The 15361-nt window shown below is 36.3% G+C and overlaps 1 protein-coding gene across 1 annotated transcript; it reads left to right on the top strand.

Moving 5' to 3' along the window:
- The first annotated feature begins 12491 nt into the window (after positions 1-12491).
- LOC128223427 (uncharacterized) lies at positions 12492-14841 on the top strand. Its single transcript, XM_052932708.1, has 2 exons — positions 12492-13368; positions 14018-14841. Exons 1-2 carry the CDS (start codon positions 12492-12494, stop codon positions 14839-14841), a joined length of 1701 nt encoding a protein of 566 aa, XP_052788668.1.
- The last annotated feature ends 520 nt before the right edge of the window (positions 14842-15361 follow it).

The raw sequence follows: 15361 nt of genomic DNA, 5'->3' as shown, positions 1-15361 counted from the left end.
AATGAGCATAAAACACGGTATTTCTACCTTATGTGACTATAGTTGACCACAGTCAATCTTTTAGCATTCACCAGTCATTTAATATTTTTACGCATTCTGCTATTAAAAAGACGGCTACAATTGTGTTATCGGTTAATATATTTTCAATAAATGCATTATTTAGTAAGATGTTAAAGGTTTATCAGTCAAAATTTATGTTGTTATACATGTGTATATATTGATTTTAAATAACAGTGTCACTTTAATCTCTGACTTCCTTGTGTTTTTAAAGATACTACTTTGTACTAAACATATTTTGATGTTATTTTATTTTTCATACTCATAAATTAATGAAAAACGACTTCGTGGATGGTTCATCTATTGAGTAATTCAGGAATTTACTTGAGATAGGGAATGGCAGGGGTAATAGTTATTACAATTGTGTAAGCAAACAAACAGTATGCTATACTGTTTATATTCAATGCGTACCATGTAATGCTTAAAAGCACATGTTTTTACTCCTAGTGGCGCAACTACTTAAACAAAGACTAGCATTTCGGAGCATTTAAGTATCTTGCAGTATTTTCTAAAAAACATGTGTGCATTGTAACTTATTGCAAAAATATGCACATTGTAATAAGATACACAAAATGATCATGCACTGCTGGGTGCTGACTATATAAAATGACAGATAAGAGAGGTATCAATATTAGCTCTAGGTATCTGCTCAACCCGTACTTATTATGTATGTACTTTTTGTCTTTGCCTAATGTACTTATATACATTAAATACGGTTTAAACCAAAATTATCATTGTAGAGATCTAAAATCAATAAATATATATTTATATAATAAATACTTTATGTATCTATACTAAAATCAATAAATATATATTTATATAATAAATACTATATGTATCTATAATAAATACTATATGTTTTTATACAAGTAAGCCCTTTTCGTAATGTAAATCACTGTATTTCAAATCAGTGCTTCTTTTGTCGCAATGTAAGTTAACACATGTATACTAAACTATTCAAGTTTTGCAGACTTCAAAATCAGAATGCAACAAATGCAACATCCATTTCATATTTATAAGATTTTTTTTTCTAATGAATTTAAACAAATCTCATAGAAACGCTACTAGCTATAACCAATCAATGTGTGCGATTATCGATAGCATGTTCATGGACTGGTTCCCGATTAACATAGAAGAATAATGCACGGTTTTTGTAGCATATACTTATTTGGTAAATGGAATGCGTTTATATGTTTATGAATTGCCCCGGCAGATTATGAAAGGTTGTGAATATCTCACTCCTGTGGCCAGTCTTTGTAAGGGATATTCAAAGTTGAAATGGCTGAATCTATTCCTTGCGGTGGATCCCGGGTCACAAAATAAAACGTGCAACTTTAATGAATTTATCATTGCCTTTCCTAATGTTAATGAAAGAACTTCGGAAGAGCAGTGATCACTAGGCAGTTCCTTGAATATTGTACTACAATGATAACCTGGTACATGCATAGCCTTGGAGAAAAGTGTCTTGTCTCAAACCTGTACAATGTTGTAGAAGCGCCTACTACTAGCATCAGATGATCATAAACAGCACCATCGTATCCAGACAATAGTCAGTTGCATAAATTGAATTCGATCACAGACCCGGTACATCGAAAGCCTCGGTCAAAATTCCAATGTCTCAAACTACAATAATGAACTAGCACCATCTTTAAACATACGATGGACTTGGACAGATGAGCTGATTTATGTTCTAGTAAAAATAATGAGCGCTCATGTATACTTTTTTTTTTTTTATCTTTTTGACATTTGTTATTGTATTCCTGTATCTCCTTTGTACGCTCGAGTCTGCCAAATACAAAACATCGTGTGAAGTACAAGAGTGAGCCAGCGGCTGCAGTTTACAATTAAAACATTTCATTAGACTTGAACACATTCATTGCAATATAAAGTATAACCTCCCTTAATGTAATATTTCCCTTTATCTAATCAGAGACCGGAAATTGCCGAGTACCTACAAAATAAACGATGTATGAATGTCATACTATCGACCAATAAAATCGTTCATAGTACGAACATGTGGCGTTTGTATGTTTCGGCGTCTCCTTGTTTTGTAGTCTCCAAGTGTTATAGCCTTAAGTACAACACTATATAATTGGAAATGTTTATGATATGAATCGTTTGTATACGTGGAAATGTACTAGTGAGTTATCTGAAAGAATTGGTATATTTGCAGATTAAAAAAGGGTAATCAATTTTACTTCCTGCTGAATCACTTAATATTTCTAAAACCTAAACTACAGACAAGATAGCAAGTAACCCAGTTAATTTCTCAAAGATAAACTCACGACCGGACGGTGTACGTCAAATAGATCTGACACTAAAATATTCCTTTTCAGTGCTAGTCTACTGTTTAAATAGAAATAATAATACTATCTAAACAGTATCAAAGGATTGAAAGGCCTTATTTTAGTGTCCAGGCTATGTGTCGAACACCTGTTGTTAAACTGTATGACTGATTTGCGTGCCTGTGCATATTATCAACGTAAACAAATTTTACAGGTAAATAATGGAGGTTGCTGGACGAAAATTAGACAATGCCTCAACGGAGTTTGTTTTACATTGTCAGCCGTGCCTGAAAGACGGGAGGGAGATCAGCGCCAATGGTTACTGCAAAATTTGCAAGGAGTTTATGTGTGATCCTTGTATATCTGCCCACAAGAGGTTCGCCATTTCAAGAAATCATGTATTCCTAACGAAAGAGAAAATGCCTTCTTTTTATATGAACAAAGACAAAGCTGATTTTCTGCCTACCGAACCGTGTCATGAACACAGTAGTGAAATGATAAAATTTTATTGTCCAACCCATGATGACCTTGGATGCCCAGACTGCGTTGTGTTACATCACCGAAATTGTAAGGTTGAGTATTTGTCAGAGACAGCAAAACAATACAAAGAGTCCGAGGAGTATAAAACACTAAACAAAAACATTGTACACATGGAAACTGTACTTTCCGCTTTGAACAATGAAGTAAACGATTCCGAGGCGTTTATATCAGAAAACACAAAAGAAGAAATACAGAAACTGAGGGCATTTAGGGCTCAGATAAATCAATGAACTGCTTGGACGCCCTTGGCCCTCCCTAGCGGCCACGCAGCTGTTGCTCTTCCAAATGCATGCAAAGAACAGTTGGTAAGAGTTAAAAATGAATCAGTAATTGCTGGGATAAATTTCGACGTATCCGGTTCAAGCTATGGACTTGCCTACACTGATAAAAGTCTTTTTGTATTATACGAACACCACGAAAAGGCACCAGGATACTCGTATGTAGAAAGATTATCGATGGCCGGAGATGTGTTGCAATCATTTTCAATGCAGACTAGAGCTGCACGATATATAACCGTTAGCTCTTCCTCAATTTACGTTATTGAGTCTGGCAGTAGTCGTGTCTTTCAAGTTGATTTCAACGGAAGTTTACTGAACACATATGATGACCCGTTGCTAAACTTGTCATCTGAATCCATCAAGGTCGGGAAGGAACGAATACTAGTGTTTGCTCGCAGTCCTCGTCATATAGTTTTGATAAACGGAAAGGAGAGGAACCTGAAAGTTATCTTATGGTTTAAAGATTTTGGGTCCCAGAATGCTCCGTTTAATTTATCATTCTGTCCAATGAGCAGAAAACTTCTGGTTGGATTGGAGGTCTTCAGTGCTGTTGTATAACGTTTATTAAAACCTACTCCGTATTACTGTATGATGGTTGGTACGTTACCGATTGTTTTCATGGTTGGTGTGTATGTAAGAAACAATACAACGAAATTTTGTATTCCATTTTTTCATCTACCTATGTGCAACAAGAAAGCGCCAAGTCAACTGTATGTCTACCAGTATTACAGTATAATTAAACTCTAGAGATGGGAGTATCATAAATAGTGAATACCAAAACACCGATCACCAGGAAAAGGACATGTTACGCATCATCGTTAAATCACGTTAAGATGGAAAGAAACGTCTTATTGAGTGTGGTCATATATACTAAAGGAAACTATATAATTTAGCGCACTGTATACTATCTAGACTCTTCGTAGATTATTCTTTCGTTTATGTTTTTCTGTGAAATAAGGAGTTTTATCAGCGAAAGTGGAAGTTTCAGTGCAAGCTTAGAAGCGAAAATAACAACTTCGAACACTACTTTTTAAAACAATTGCTATTACTTCCCTTTAATCAATTGAATACCCCATTTTTACACGGAAAATATTGTACAAAATATAACTACATAATAAAATGAGCATTACTTACCATTTGTTACGTTTTGGCTATCCATTTTCCAAACGTTTTCTTGAAGCTAAATGGTCCGGAACACCTGTTCTAGTACACAATCATTACAAACATAAACAAGTGCTCGAACATATTTTTACCTCGACTATTCGAAGAATAATGGGGGTTATATTACTCGACCTGGTGTCAGTGACAGCGTCCGTGTCCAGTTTAAGTTTTAGAGCTAGTTGGCATTTTCAATACATTGATAACATCACGTGATAATGTTAATCAATTAATCATGCAACACGCAACAACGAAGTGCTCAACGCCGTTATTAAAGCTGCATTCTCACAGATTGAACGTTTTGACAATTTTTTATTTCTTTTCTTGAAACGAGCCAATTTATGCGAAAATTGATGTAAACCAGTCATATAAGACTGCTGACAAAAAATAAGATCGCAGATTTTTATAGTTATATTTATATTTATGTTAAAAAAATTGATGTTTTATGCATTTTTCTTAAACCGTTTGTAACGGATTTAGCCATTAAACATTAGTATTTGAACGGAAATATGAAAATCTGCGTTCTTATCTTTTATCAGCAGTCTTTTAATCACTGGATTGCAGATATTTACGCACAAATTTGCTCATTCCAATACAGAAATAAAAAATAAAAAAAAAATGTGAAAACGATAAAACTGTGAGAGTGCATCTTAAAGGCTAACGAAAATTGTGGTCTGCAAAGATGATATTTGAGCAAATACCCACATATGCTGAAGGGTTCCAGTTTAGTTCTGACACCAGAACTCCTAATGTTTTGCCACACTTTATTTCGTCATACAAAGAGTGCATTTTACAAAAAAACAACATGAGTGAGTCCCTTTAATTCCTAACTTCCTGATGTTTTAAAAGGTTAAAGTTTGTACTTATTATTTGTTTGATGTTACATGTAATTTCTTTTTTATACTCTACAATAAATGAAAACATGACTTCGTTCATACAAATAATTCTTCTTTTTTTTCATGTCAATACTTGTATTTTAAATAAGTGCTTCTGTTGTCACCATGTAAGATAACACATGTAAACTTTTCTATTCGAACTTCAAAATCAGAATGCCACAAAAGCACCATCTATTCGATGTTTATCAGATCTTATTTTCGAATAAATTTGAACAGCTCACATAGAAATGTTACTTATTTCGACCAATCAATGTAAGCGATATCGCGTCGATGACATGTTCTAAAATTAAACACAGAATCGACTGGCTCCAGATTTTCCCCATTAGTTATTAGGCTTGAGCGCTAGCTCAGGACTTTTGTATTCGAACACAAAAATTCTACTGAGTACATGTGGAGTTGAAAATCATACTTGAATGAACCAGGTTTCAATGAAAATCAATTCATGAAACATACCTGGAAAAATCCTTTATTTACAAAATAAGTGCATGTTTAGTTAAAAGTAAGAGTGTGTAATATTGTGGTTATATTTACAGAAAACACATTTATAAAACACGGATATGAAAGGGAAAACTCCTGGCAGTTCTGGGTTTGAGCTTGTTGGAATAAGATTACATAATAATTCTAAAAATAAGGTACTACAGGGGAGGTAACTTAGATATACAGTACATAATAAATTTTCTCCCTTTTGTTCTGCTCTAGCAGTGTAATAAGCTAAATGGTGAGTGAGTGAGTGAGTGAGTGAGTGAGTGAGTGAGTGAGTGAGTGAGTGAGTGAGTGAGTGAGTGAGTGAGTGAGTGAGTGAGTGAGTGAGTGAGTGAGTGAGTGAGTGAGTGAGTGAGTGGGTGGGTGGGTGGGTGGGTGTGTGAGTGAGTGAGTGAGTGAGTGAGTGAGTGAGTGAGTGAGTGAGTGAGTGAGTGAGTGAGTGAGTGAGTGAGTGAGTGAGTGAGTGAGTGAGTGAGTGAGTATTGCGGGAGCGAGGGCGAGCGAGTATCCAATACAAGGAATCGTCGCTCAAGCCGTTTAGCAGTATCAGTGCTTTCATTTACTATGGTATCAAAAACAAATCATTAAGGTATAAGTGGTTGAAACATTTATTCTTCTCTTTCCAAAAAAATTAAATAAAAAATAAACAACACGTACTGTTTTCTGAAAAAAACAACCACAAATCATATATTTAATAGCCGTTTCAAAACAACCGTCCCCTTCTATGTATGAGCAGATAGATGTATCATTCAATAGAGGCGCCAATTGTGAATTTATACATATGTTCGAGCATTTTCCTATATATCGGACTTAACATATGATATTTATGGTATATTTTTTCAATATTCAACACATTTAGTAAGTAATTTGAACACGATCAAAATATAATTTTATTACATGTATACATGAATACAATGATAACACAATAAGTTTGAATGTGAGACACGACCGATATAATATGATCACTTTTAATAATCAGTATTTTACACATTAAATATGTATTAAATAATTATTAGAAAATGTTAGAAATGCATTGCAATATTGTTTTGCAAATGTTGATGAATCGGAAAGAGTGCTCAAAACAATTAGTATAACAGTACAGATCTCCGTTGGGTTAATTAAGAGTATTCTATGTTCCAAGAAACGATACCGACCAAAAACTATCAGAAGTCATTGTTCCGATCAGTTCAATTGTTTATACTCACGAAAATACAGGAATGGACACTGGAGTGATCGCTTTTTTATTCTTATTACCCAAATACTTGACATTTGGTATGATTTTAATTCGTGATCTTTAAAGGGACTAGACACCAGATGATCCAATTACAAGAAAAAAAGAAAATTGTCAACAACTTACATGAAATTGATAGCATTGTGCACAACTCATTGAATCTTATTTACTGGTGTTTCACATCCTTAACGCCATATGTATCTTTCGCAGTTTTTTGCGTATTCTTCCAATTCGAAATTAACTCTGTTTGTGTCACGTAGATACCAGTAAATTTAAAAATAGCATAGATATATGTATCTGTACTAATCACGTGACTTTCACATGCTAAATTTACACAATTTTAACAGGGAAACTCTTATTTTCTTTAAACGGGTAAACTCAGCTGAGACAGCGACACTGTGTTCTTTTTATCATGTTAAGTGATGTATTATCGGCCTTATACCAGCCCGTATTGACAATTATAGAACATTTTGAAGAAATTTTCGTTTTTATTTTTTTTATTTTTCGATTCAGGGACTATCTGGTGTCTAGTCCCTTTAAGCAGATTTAAGATATTAAGGTCATGCTAAATCCATGAGTCAGTTCCGTCTCTTGTTTGCGATTGACAGTAACTTGACCTGTAACCAAGTGATACATTATCACAGTGACTAAAATAGCCCTTTAACCCTCAATTTGTCCGTTATTTGTCAAATGAATAATTTGAGAATTAGAGATCTCAGGCAATTGACTGCCCCGCCCTTGAATTACAATGAGCCACGGAGTTGATAATCTGTGGAAGTAATTAAAGATGGATTGGGGTTAATTACTATGTGCACGATCATATCTTTCAGGTAATAGTTTTTGTTACAAGCGTAAGAACGGTAAATAATTCAATGGAACATTTTTGCTTGTAAATTTTAAAACCTGACAGGCACGCAATATGCTATGATAAAATACGTTATATATATGTATAATGGAATGTAATGTGTGATATCAAGTATACTTCATAAAGCACCGCTTTGTCAATGTCCCCGTCCGCGCGGTACCATTTCATGTCCCCTTTTATGGCTGCTTTATAAAGCAACATTTTTATTCTCTCAAAATGGACTTCTTTGTCCAAATGCCCGTCCATCCGCCATCCTTTTGATGTCCGCTCTATAGCTCCTCAACCGATTGAAGAAATCAAAATAACTTGGTAAAACGGTCTAACATGTCGAGTGGACACTTCAAGTTCTAATCCGTCTCCGTGGCTTTGTGGTTAAGGCGTCCGCCTGCAGAGCGGGAGGTCGTGGGTTCGATCCCGGGCCGCGTGATACCGAAAGACGTTAAAAGCTGGTACAAGTAGCTTCCTTGCATGGCGCTTGGCATTTAAAGGCTAGTGCTTGGAATTGGTGTACTCAGTACTGGTTCAACCAAGGAAAGTTGTATCCCGTGTATCGGTGCTTTACACCGAGCACGTTAAAGAACCAAGAGGTCTCTTCGCAAAGAGCTAGGGTATCGCACCCGGATCTCTTGTATCTCACACTGTTTCTTCGAATCTTCCAATGTCTGGATTTGACTGCGAATTGCTGTCACTTCTATCTCATGTCACTTATGGCATTTAAACACAATTTACGCCGTGATGGCGTCACGGCGGGGTCAAGCCATAATGCAGCCAATTGGCGCGGGCAGATAAACTCAAAGAAACATAAGTTCTAGGCCATACATTCGTATCAAAGGGTGGACTACTTTGTGGCCGCTTCATGAATTCTCAATCATTTAAAGAATTGAAAGAAGCCAATGCCAATATTAGAGATCAAGAGTCATATATAGTAATATCAAAATATTACTTGCCTTTGTTTACTAAAACCTGAAAAACGTTAATATTTGTACATATTATTGTATGACAAAAATTGGTATGTTCAGATAAGGGTTTTTCTTCATTCAAAATAAACTTTGGGAAGTATACACACACAGGTGTGTGATGAGTGGCCAAGTGGTGTAGGTGCACGCCTCTCAGTCAAGAGCTTACAATGTACGTCTTCGAGCCCCTTCAGTGAAAATTTATCTTTACTTCCGAAAAAAATGTCACCAGTTCTTGCTTCTATGCAGTTAACCATGAATCAAGAGAGATGCCAGGTAGTTTTATATATAGCTGTCGTTCTAAACTGACCGAAATACAATCCAGGCCCAAAATGGTGTTATTATCGAAAGCACTGTGACCTTAGACGCTAACAAAGCCGGTGCCAAGTTTGCATAATGCATTATCCATGTGCCTTCTTTACACACAGAGGACAAGAAGATATCGGGGGGCGAGTTCATCACCGTCTGGTGCAGCCTGTCCTCGTGACCACTACAACCCGCCGACCACATATCACATGTTACGTTTTCTATCAATAAACTGGATATGAACTAACCATACTAATGTATCCTTTTGAACCTGTCAGGTAATCATTACTGCTTTAGTGAATCCATAACTGCTACACTGAATGTTCAAATAATTATGTTTAAATCTTAATAAGTTTGCAAAAAAATGAAAATATGTGGACGTCATGCAAACGTCTTTAAACGGCGACGTCAAAAAGACGAAAATTTAACATAATACCTATGAGCAAAACTCAGAGAGCGACCTCCGTACTCGCATGTCTGGCTCGTCCCACACATGCTCAATAACGTTGAGATCTGGCGTCTTGGAAAGGAAAGGCAGTCGCCGGACGATCTGCTGCTCTAGTAACGCCTGTGTCGCACGCGCTGCTCGGGCGGGTGCCCTCCCGCAGCAATACCATGCCACATCCACCGCCTCGTAGGTGCGGAAAAACAACTAGTATCAAAATATCATGCTGATATATAGCGGCGTTAAGGTTCTCTTGAACAAGTCCCAAGTCTGGCAAGGTGCGTAACAACACTCCAGACCTCACCATCACGCCACCACACTTTTCTCGCTCTTGATTCGAACACATAAATGATTCTGTTTTTACTAATGAATAATAAAAGGAGAACACAATTCGATATGTTTGATCACCTAATTTTCCTCGGTCAAAATTGGGAAATCGTACCTACACCACGTGTACAACTGACCCGATTGTCACAGTTGAGTGAGTTTATAGCTTTTGTATAGCCAATGTTGCCAAAAAATGGTGAGTTGAATTAAAAATAAAAATCTTGAGTAATATTTGAAAATACCGATTCAGAAGTAATACCTGAATATAACTAGATTTATGTGCATATAATGAAAATTGAATATATTATACAGCCACGGAGATATGGTTTATAGGTTCGTGATACAGCATAGAGGTGCTATCAACATTGATGCATGTAGCTGCTTGTATATCGTACTATAATTGCGTAGCCTCGGTGAAAGGTGGCTTGTCCAAAACCTGTACAATCTTATAAAAGCCTTGTTTTAGCAGCAGGCCTCGAATTCTCGAAACCTCTTATGATAAAAAGGCTTAAGTAGCGTGTATCAGTTATTCAAAATACATACTTAAAATCGATTTTGATAAATGAAAAATGGTTTATTGTCAAAAAACGCATAAAACACCTAAAAGAACTAAATATAACGCATATTATAGAAAATCAAAAATAGTGAGTTTATCGCAATCCTGTTATTATGGACTAAAGAAGTTTCGAGAAATTGGGGCCAGAGGGTCATGAACACCACCAGCGTATGCACACAATAGGCAGTATAAAGTTATATTGCACTAGATCAAAGATCTGTTACCCGTGTAGCCTTAGTGAACGTTGTTTGTCTCAAACCTGTACAATAGTGTACTAGCACCATCTTCAGACATAAGAAAAACAACAACAACTGAGCTGATGGTTATAATTAGAACTTAAAACAGTCATTGTTGCTTTCAAGGTAAATTTATCTCCCTTAGAGGGCACATACGGAGTCGGAGTTGCCCACATTCGGAACACCTCGGCCATTATCCAACAAAATTGACAGTCAAGTTCATTGAACTAAGCTAACTCGGCCTTAAATCCCACACACTTTGTTTGGTACGCTTCCGATTAGACTAACTGGGTGGCTTGTCCAGGCCAAGCCTCCACCCCACGCCCAACCGGACTCGGTATACCAAAAATGTTCAGTGTGCAGCCCGAACTCTATAATACTGAATCAAACACATGCATGGCAATCAATTGATAAAGCTAACTGGGCAGCTAGTTCACCACCACCACAAAATCCTGCACAATGCAAGCAATGCTTTTTACAGATCGAACAATAATGTTGTTTTCATGGCAAGGAAAGCTGAAAAATAAGCAAACTAGGACTTAAAACCTACATTTCGTTGGGTATTCCTACTCGGACTGGGAAAATGCTGACCTAATTTTAATCCGATGTTTTATTTTATGCATAATACAAGTAAATATGGGGACTATGGATTAGTTCTATGCATGCCATGGACTGTTGATTTTAACTACTGTCATGAACATTTTGTGAGTGCTCACGATTTAACTTGTAAAAACAGTGTCCTTTAGGTATAAGAAAAACATCTAAAATTTAAAATTGAACATACATTCATGTTACAAGTAATATCTTCTCTGAAACAAGCTCATATAATGTATTGACACAATCCATTTCCTTGTTGCTTATGACAGTACAATGGGCATTCTTTACGCGGATTAAAAATCCGCCGTTTAATCGCCGGTGGCCTCATCATATTTTCGTATAACCTCTCTTCTATTTACGAGGTATATCTGGAAGCTTGCCGGAGATGACCGATTTGTTACGATTGAGCTGCACACTCCGGAAAATACCGAGTACCTACGAAGCAAAGATTTCCGATTCATGGAGTTCTAGTTTATTAAACACAATAAAACACAAAAGACAACTTATTCATTTTATTTGACTACACCATTTTACTTAATATCTATTTTGAAATACCTCACGCATAAACACTGGTATTGATTCGTTTTTGGAGAAGGATCATTTAATTCCCTTACTTTCCCTGACACGTTCTGTGTGCATGATTGGAATGCACCCTGTAGTGTAATATGATATTATTTAAGGTGCACTCTTTCTCTCAAATAATATTTACCACAATTTAAACAAATGTTTTAATCTACCAAAAAGGATGAATATTTGTCGAAAACAATGGTTCTTATGAAGTATACCGAGTTTAATTTGAAAGAAATGATTATAAAACACGGTATTTCTACCTTATGAGACTATAGTAGACCGCAGTGAATCTGTTAGCATTCACCTATCATTTAATATTTTTGCACTTTCTGCTATCAAATACACGGTAATTATCTTGTTATCAGTAATTAATACTTTCCATAAGTGCTCTATTATTAAATAGTTAGAGGTATATCAGTCAAAATTTATTTTTGTTATACATGTGTATGTATTGAATTTAAATAATAGTGTCGCTTTAATGTTCCGTTTTTCCTTTATGGATAATGTCATAAATGGTAGCCCAAACATCTCCTTATGACGATATATTTATATATTAAATATGTGTCTGTTGTCTTTATTGTGGCACTAATAATATCATTCAGAATATTTTGGCTGGGATCCCCATGCTCATTGTTAAATGTATGACTGTTTGACCTGTTCCTACAGTCCCCTATAATCAATGGAAACGGTTTTTACAGTTGAATCATGGAGGTTGGTGGACGAAAATCAGACGATGCCTCAACAGACTTTGTTTTACATTGTCAGCCGTGCCTGGAGGACGGACGAGAGATCAGCGCCAATGGTTTCTGCAAAATTTGCAAGGAGTTTATGTGTGATCCTTGTATATCTGCCCACAAGAGGTTCGCTATGTCAAGAAACCATGTAATCCTAACGAAAGATAAAATGCCTTCTTTTTATACGAACAAAGACAAGGCTGATTTTTTGCCCACCGAACACACTAGTGAAATGATAAAGTTTTATTGTCCAACCCATGATGACCTTGGATGCTCAGACTGCGTTGTGTTACACCACATAACTTGTAAGGTTGAGTATTTGTCAGAGACAGCAAAGCAATACAAAGACTCCGAGGAGTATAAAACACTAAACGAAAACATTTCACACATGGAAACTGTGCTTTTCGCTTTGAACAACGAAGTAAACGATTCCGAAGCGTTCATATCAGAAAACACAAAAGAAGAAATACAGAAACTGAGGACATTTAGGGCACACATAAATCTTGTTCTGGATACAAGAGAAAATATGTTGCTGAAAAGTATGAAAGAAAATGAGATCAAACAAAAAGAAATACTTTCAAAATTGAGAGATGAAATAAAAGGCTTAAAACAGACTCTAGCAGAAACGACAACAGACATGCAAACGACAGAAAAACAGTCACACCAGCACTTCATTCATGCGAAAATGGCCAAGAAGCAACTTGTGAAGCTGCAAGGAGAAATCAATAAGATCAACGCAGATATAATTTTGGACACGTCTGTTCGTTGCACATTTTGGACAGACAAACACACTGAAGCTCTGATCAACTCTTCAGACTTCTTCGGACGTGTCGACTTCTCCAATGAAGGTTTAGAACTTAGAAGTATCAATAGAAATCTGCATTTAAAATTAATAATTGTGGCGTCGTCTTCCAAAATGAGTCATGAAGTGGCAGTCATATAATTATCAAAAACTAGATTTTAACAAGCGACTGGATTATAACATGAAACAATGAATTACATTCGAATAAGAGATAACTCCCAAATACTTATAATCCAAATAGTACCGTCGAACACCGTTGGCTTGAATTCCTCTTTGGCTCAAAAAGGACCGATTTCTTTAAACCGAATGTAAGCATTCCGGGTTGGCTCGAAATTCCCAACGGGGTTTGACTGTACTGATTGTCTGCTTATGAGACACAATAGTTTGCAAAAGTGAACATGCTGCTGCTGCAGGACTCATTTGAGCGGTCGATATCACGTATCTGAAAAGCATCATTGGACATCTGCATTTTAAATACATGTATATCTAGTACGAAACAATTCTTATAAAGCGGAGAACTCGGACTATAATATTGTTTCAATACGCACCAGTCGATCTCCGTCAAATGGGGTCGTTCGGCGAATGCTGACTGAATTTCTGCAAGAAAGCCTCTAAATATATAACGACCTTTCAATTTCATTCACTCGTGAATTTTTCTTACTTTTAATTGAATTGTCTACGCTTTTAAATTACAGGAATAACATCAGAGACAGACATCGATCTATCTACTGTGGAATGGATAAAAGATGCCGAGCTGGACATTTTATGCACAGAAGACATACTTAGACATGGGATAACAAGTTCCGCTCTTGTGGAACCAGGAAAATGTCTTCTGGTCGACGATTTTAATAAATGTCTTAAACTGGTAGATATCAACGACAACAAGGTCTTGTCACGAATTAAATTGCTTGGAGGCCCTTGGCAGGTGTGTGCCCTCCCTAGCGGCCACGCAGCTGTTGCTCTTCCAGATAAATGCAAAGTACAAATTGTGAGCGTTAAAAACGATTCAGTAGTTGCTGGTATACATTTTGACATATCCGGTTCATGCTATGGACTAGCTTACACTGATAAAAGCCTTTTTGTAACCTACAGACAAAAGAAAAATGCACCAGCACGCTCGTATGTAGAAAGACTATCGATGACTGGAGAAGTGTTGCAATCGATGACAACAAATGCTTCATCTCCACATTATCTAACCATTAGCTCTTCTTCAACTTACTTGTCTGATTCTGCTGTTAAACGAATCTATCAACTTGATTTCAACGGAAGTTTGCTGAGCACATATGACGACCCGTCACTATGCTGGCCATCTGAATCCATCAACGTCGGAAAGGAACGAATACTAGTGTTTGCTCGCCGTCCTCGTCATATAGTTTTGATAAATGGAAAGGAGAGGAACCTAAAAGTTATCTTATCGTTAAAAGACTTTGGGTCCCAGAATGACCCGGACAATTTATCATTCTGTCCAGTGAGCAGAAAACTTCTGGTTGGATTGGAGGTTTTCAGTGCTGTTATTTAAACGTATAATTAAAACTACTTTGATTGGTTCCGTATGACTGTAGGATGGTTGGTACGTTACCGATTGTTTTAATGTTTGATGTTAATGGAAGATACAATGCAACGAAATTTTAACAACGTAATTAAATACATCCCTGTTAACTTTTAAACGTGGAATGTGTGATGATGAGCTCACATTCACTTTGGGCCTCTTCTAACCCGACACTTATATTATATAACTAGATTATTTGTGAGTGGGCTACGTCCGAATTTAGAATATAAGTAGTTTAACTCATCACACGTACTTCATAGAAATTAAATTAAATTGACGTACTTCAATTGATCATTAAATACATATTAAACTAAAACCAAATTCACAAAATGACATAACAATTTAAAAAGTCACTCAACCACAATCATATCCGTACACCAGAGTAAATAATTCCTTGTGTGTCTTCCCATGACGTTTTTACACGTTTGTCTCGTTGGCATTATGTAGCTTCGTAATGGGTATGAATCTTTGAGAATATTCCTCCGTTCAC

The sequence above is a fragment of the Mya arenaria genome, chromosome 17 (assembly GCF_026914265.1).
Source record: "Mya arenaria isolate MELC-2E11 chromosome 17, ASM2691426v1".
NCBI lineage: Eukaryota > Metazoa > Mollusca > Bivalvia > Myida > Myidae > Mya > Mya arenaria.
Note: the sequence above shows the minus strand (reverse complement) of the source record. Positions and strands in the feature narration are given on the sequence as shown.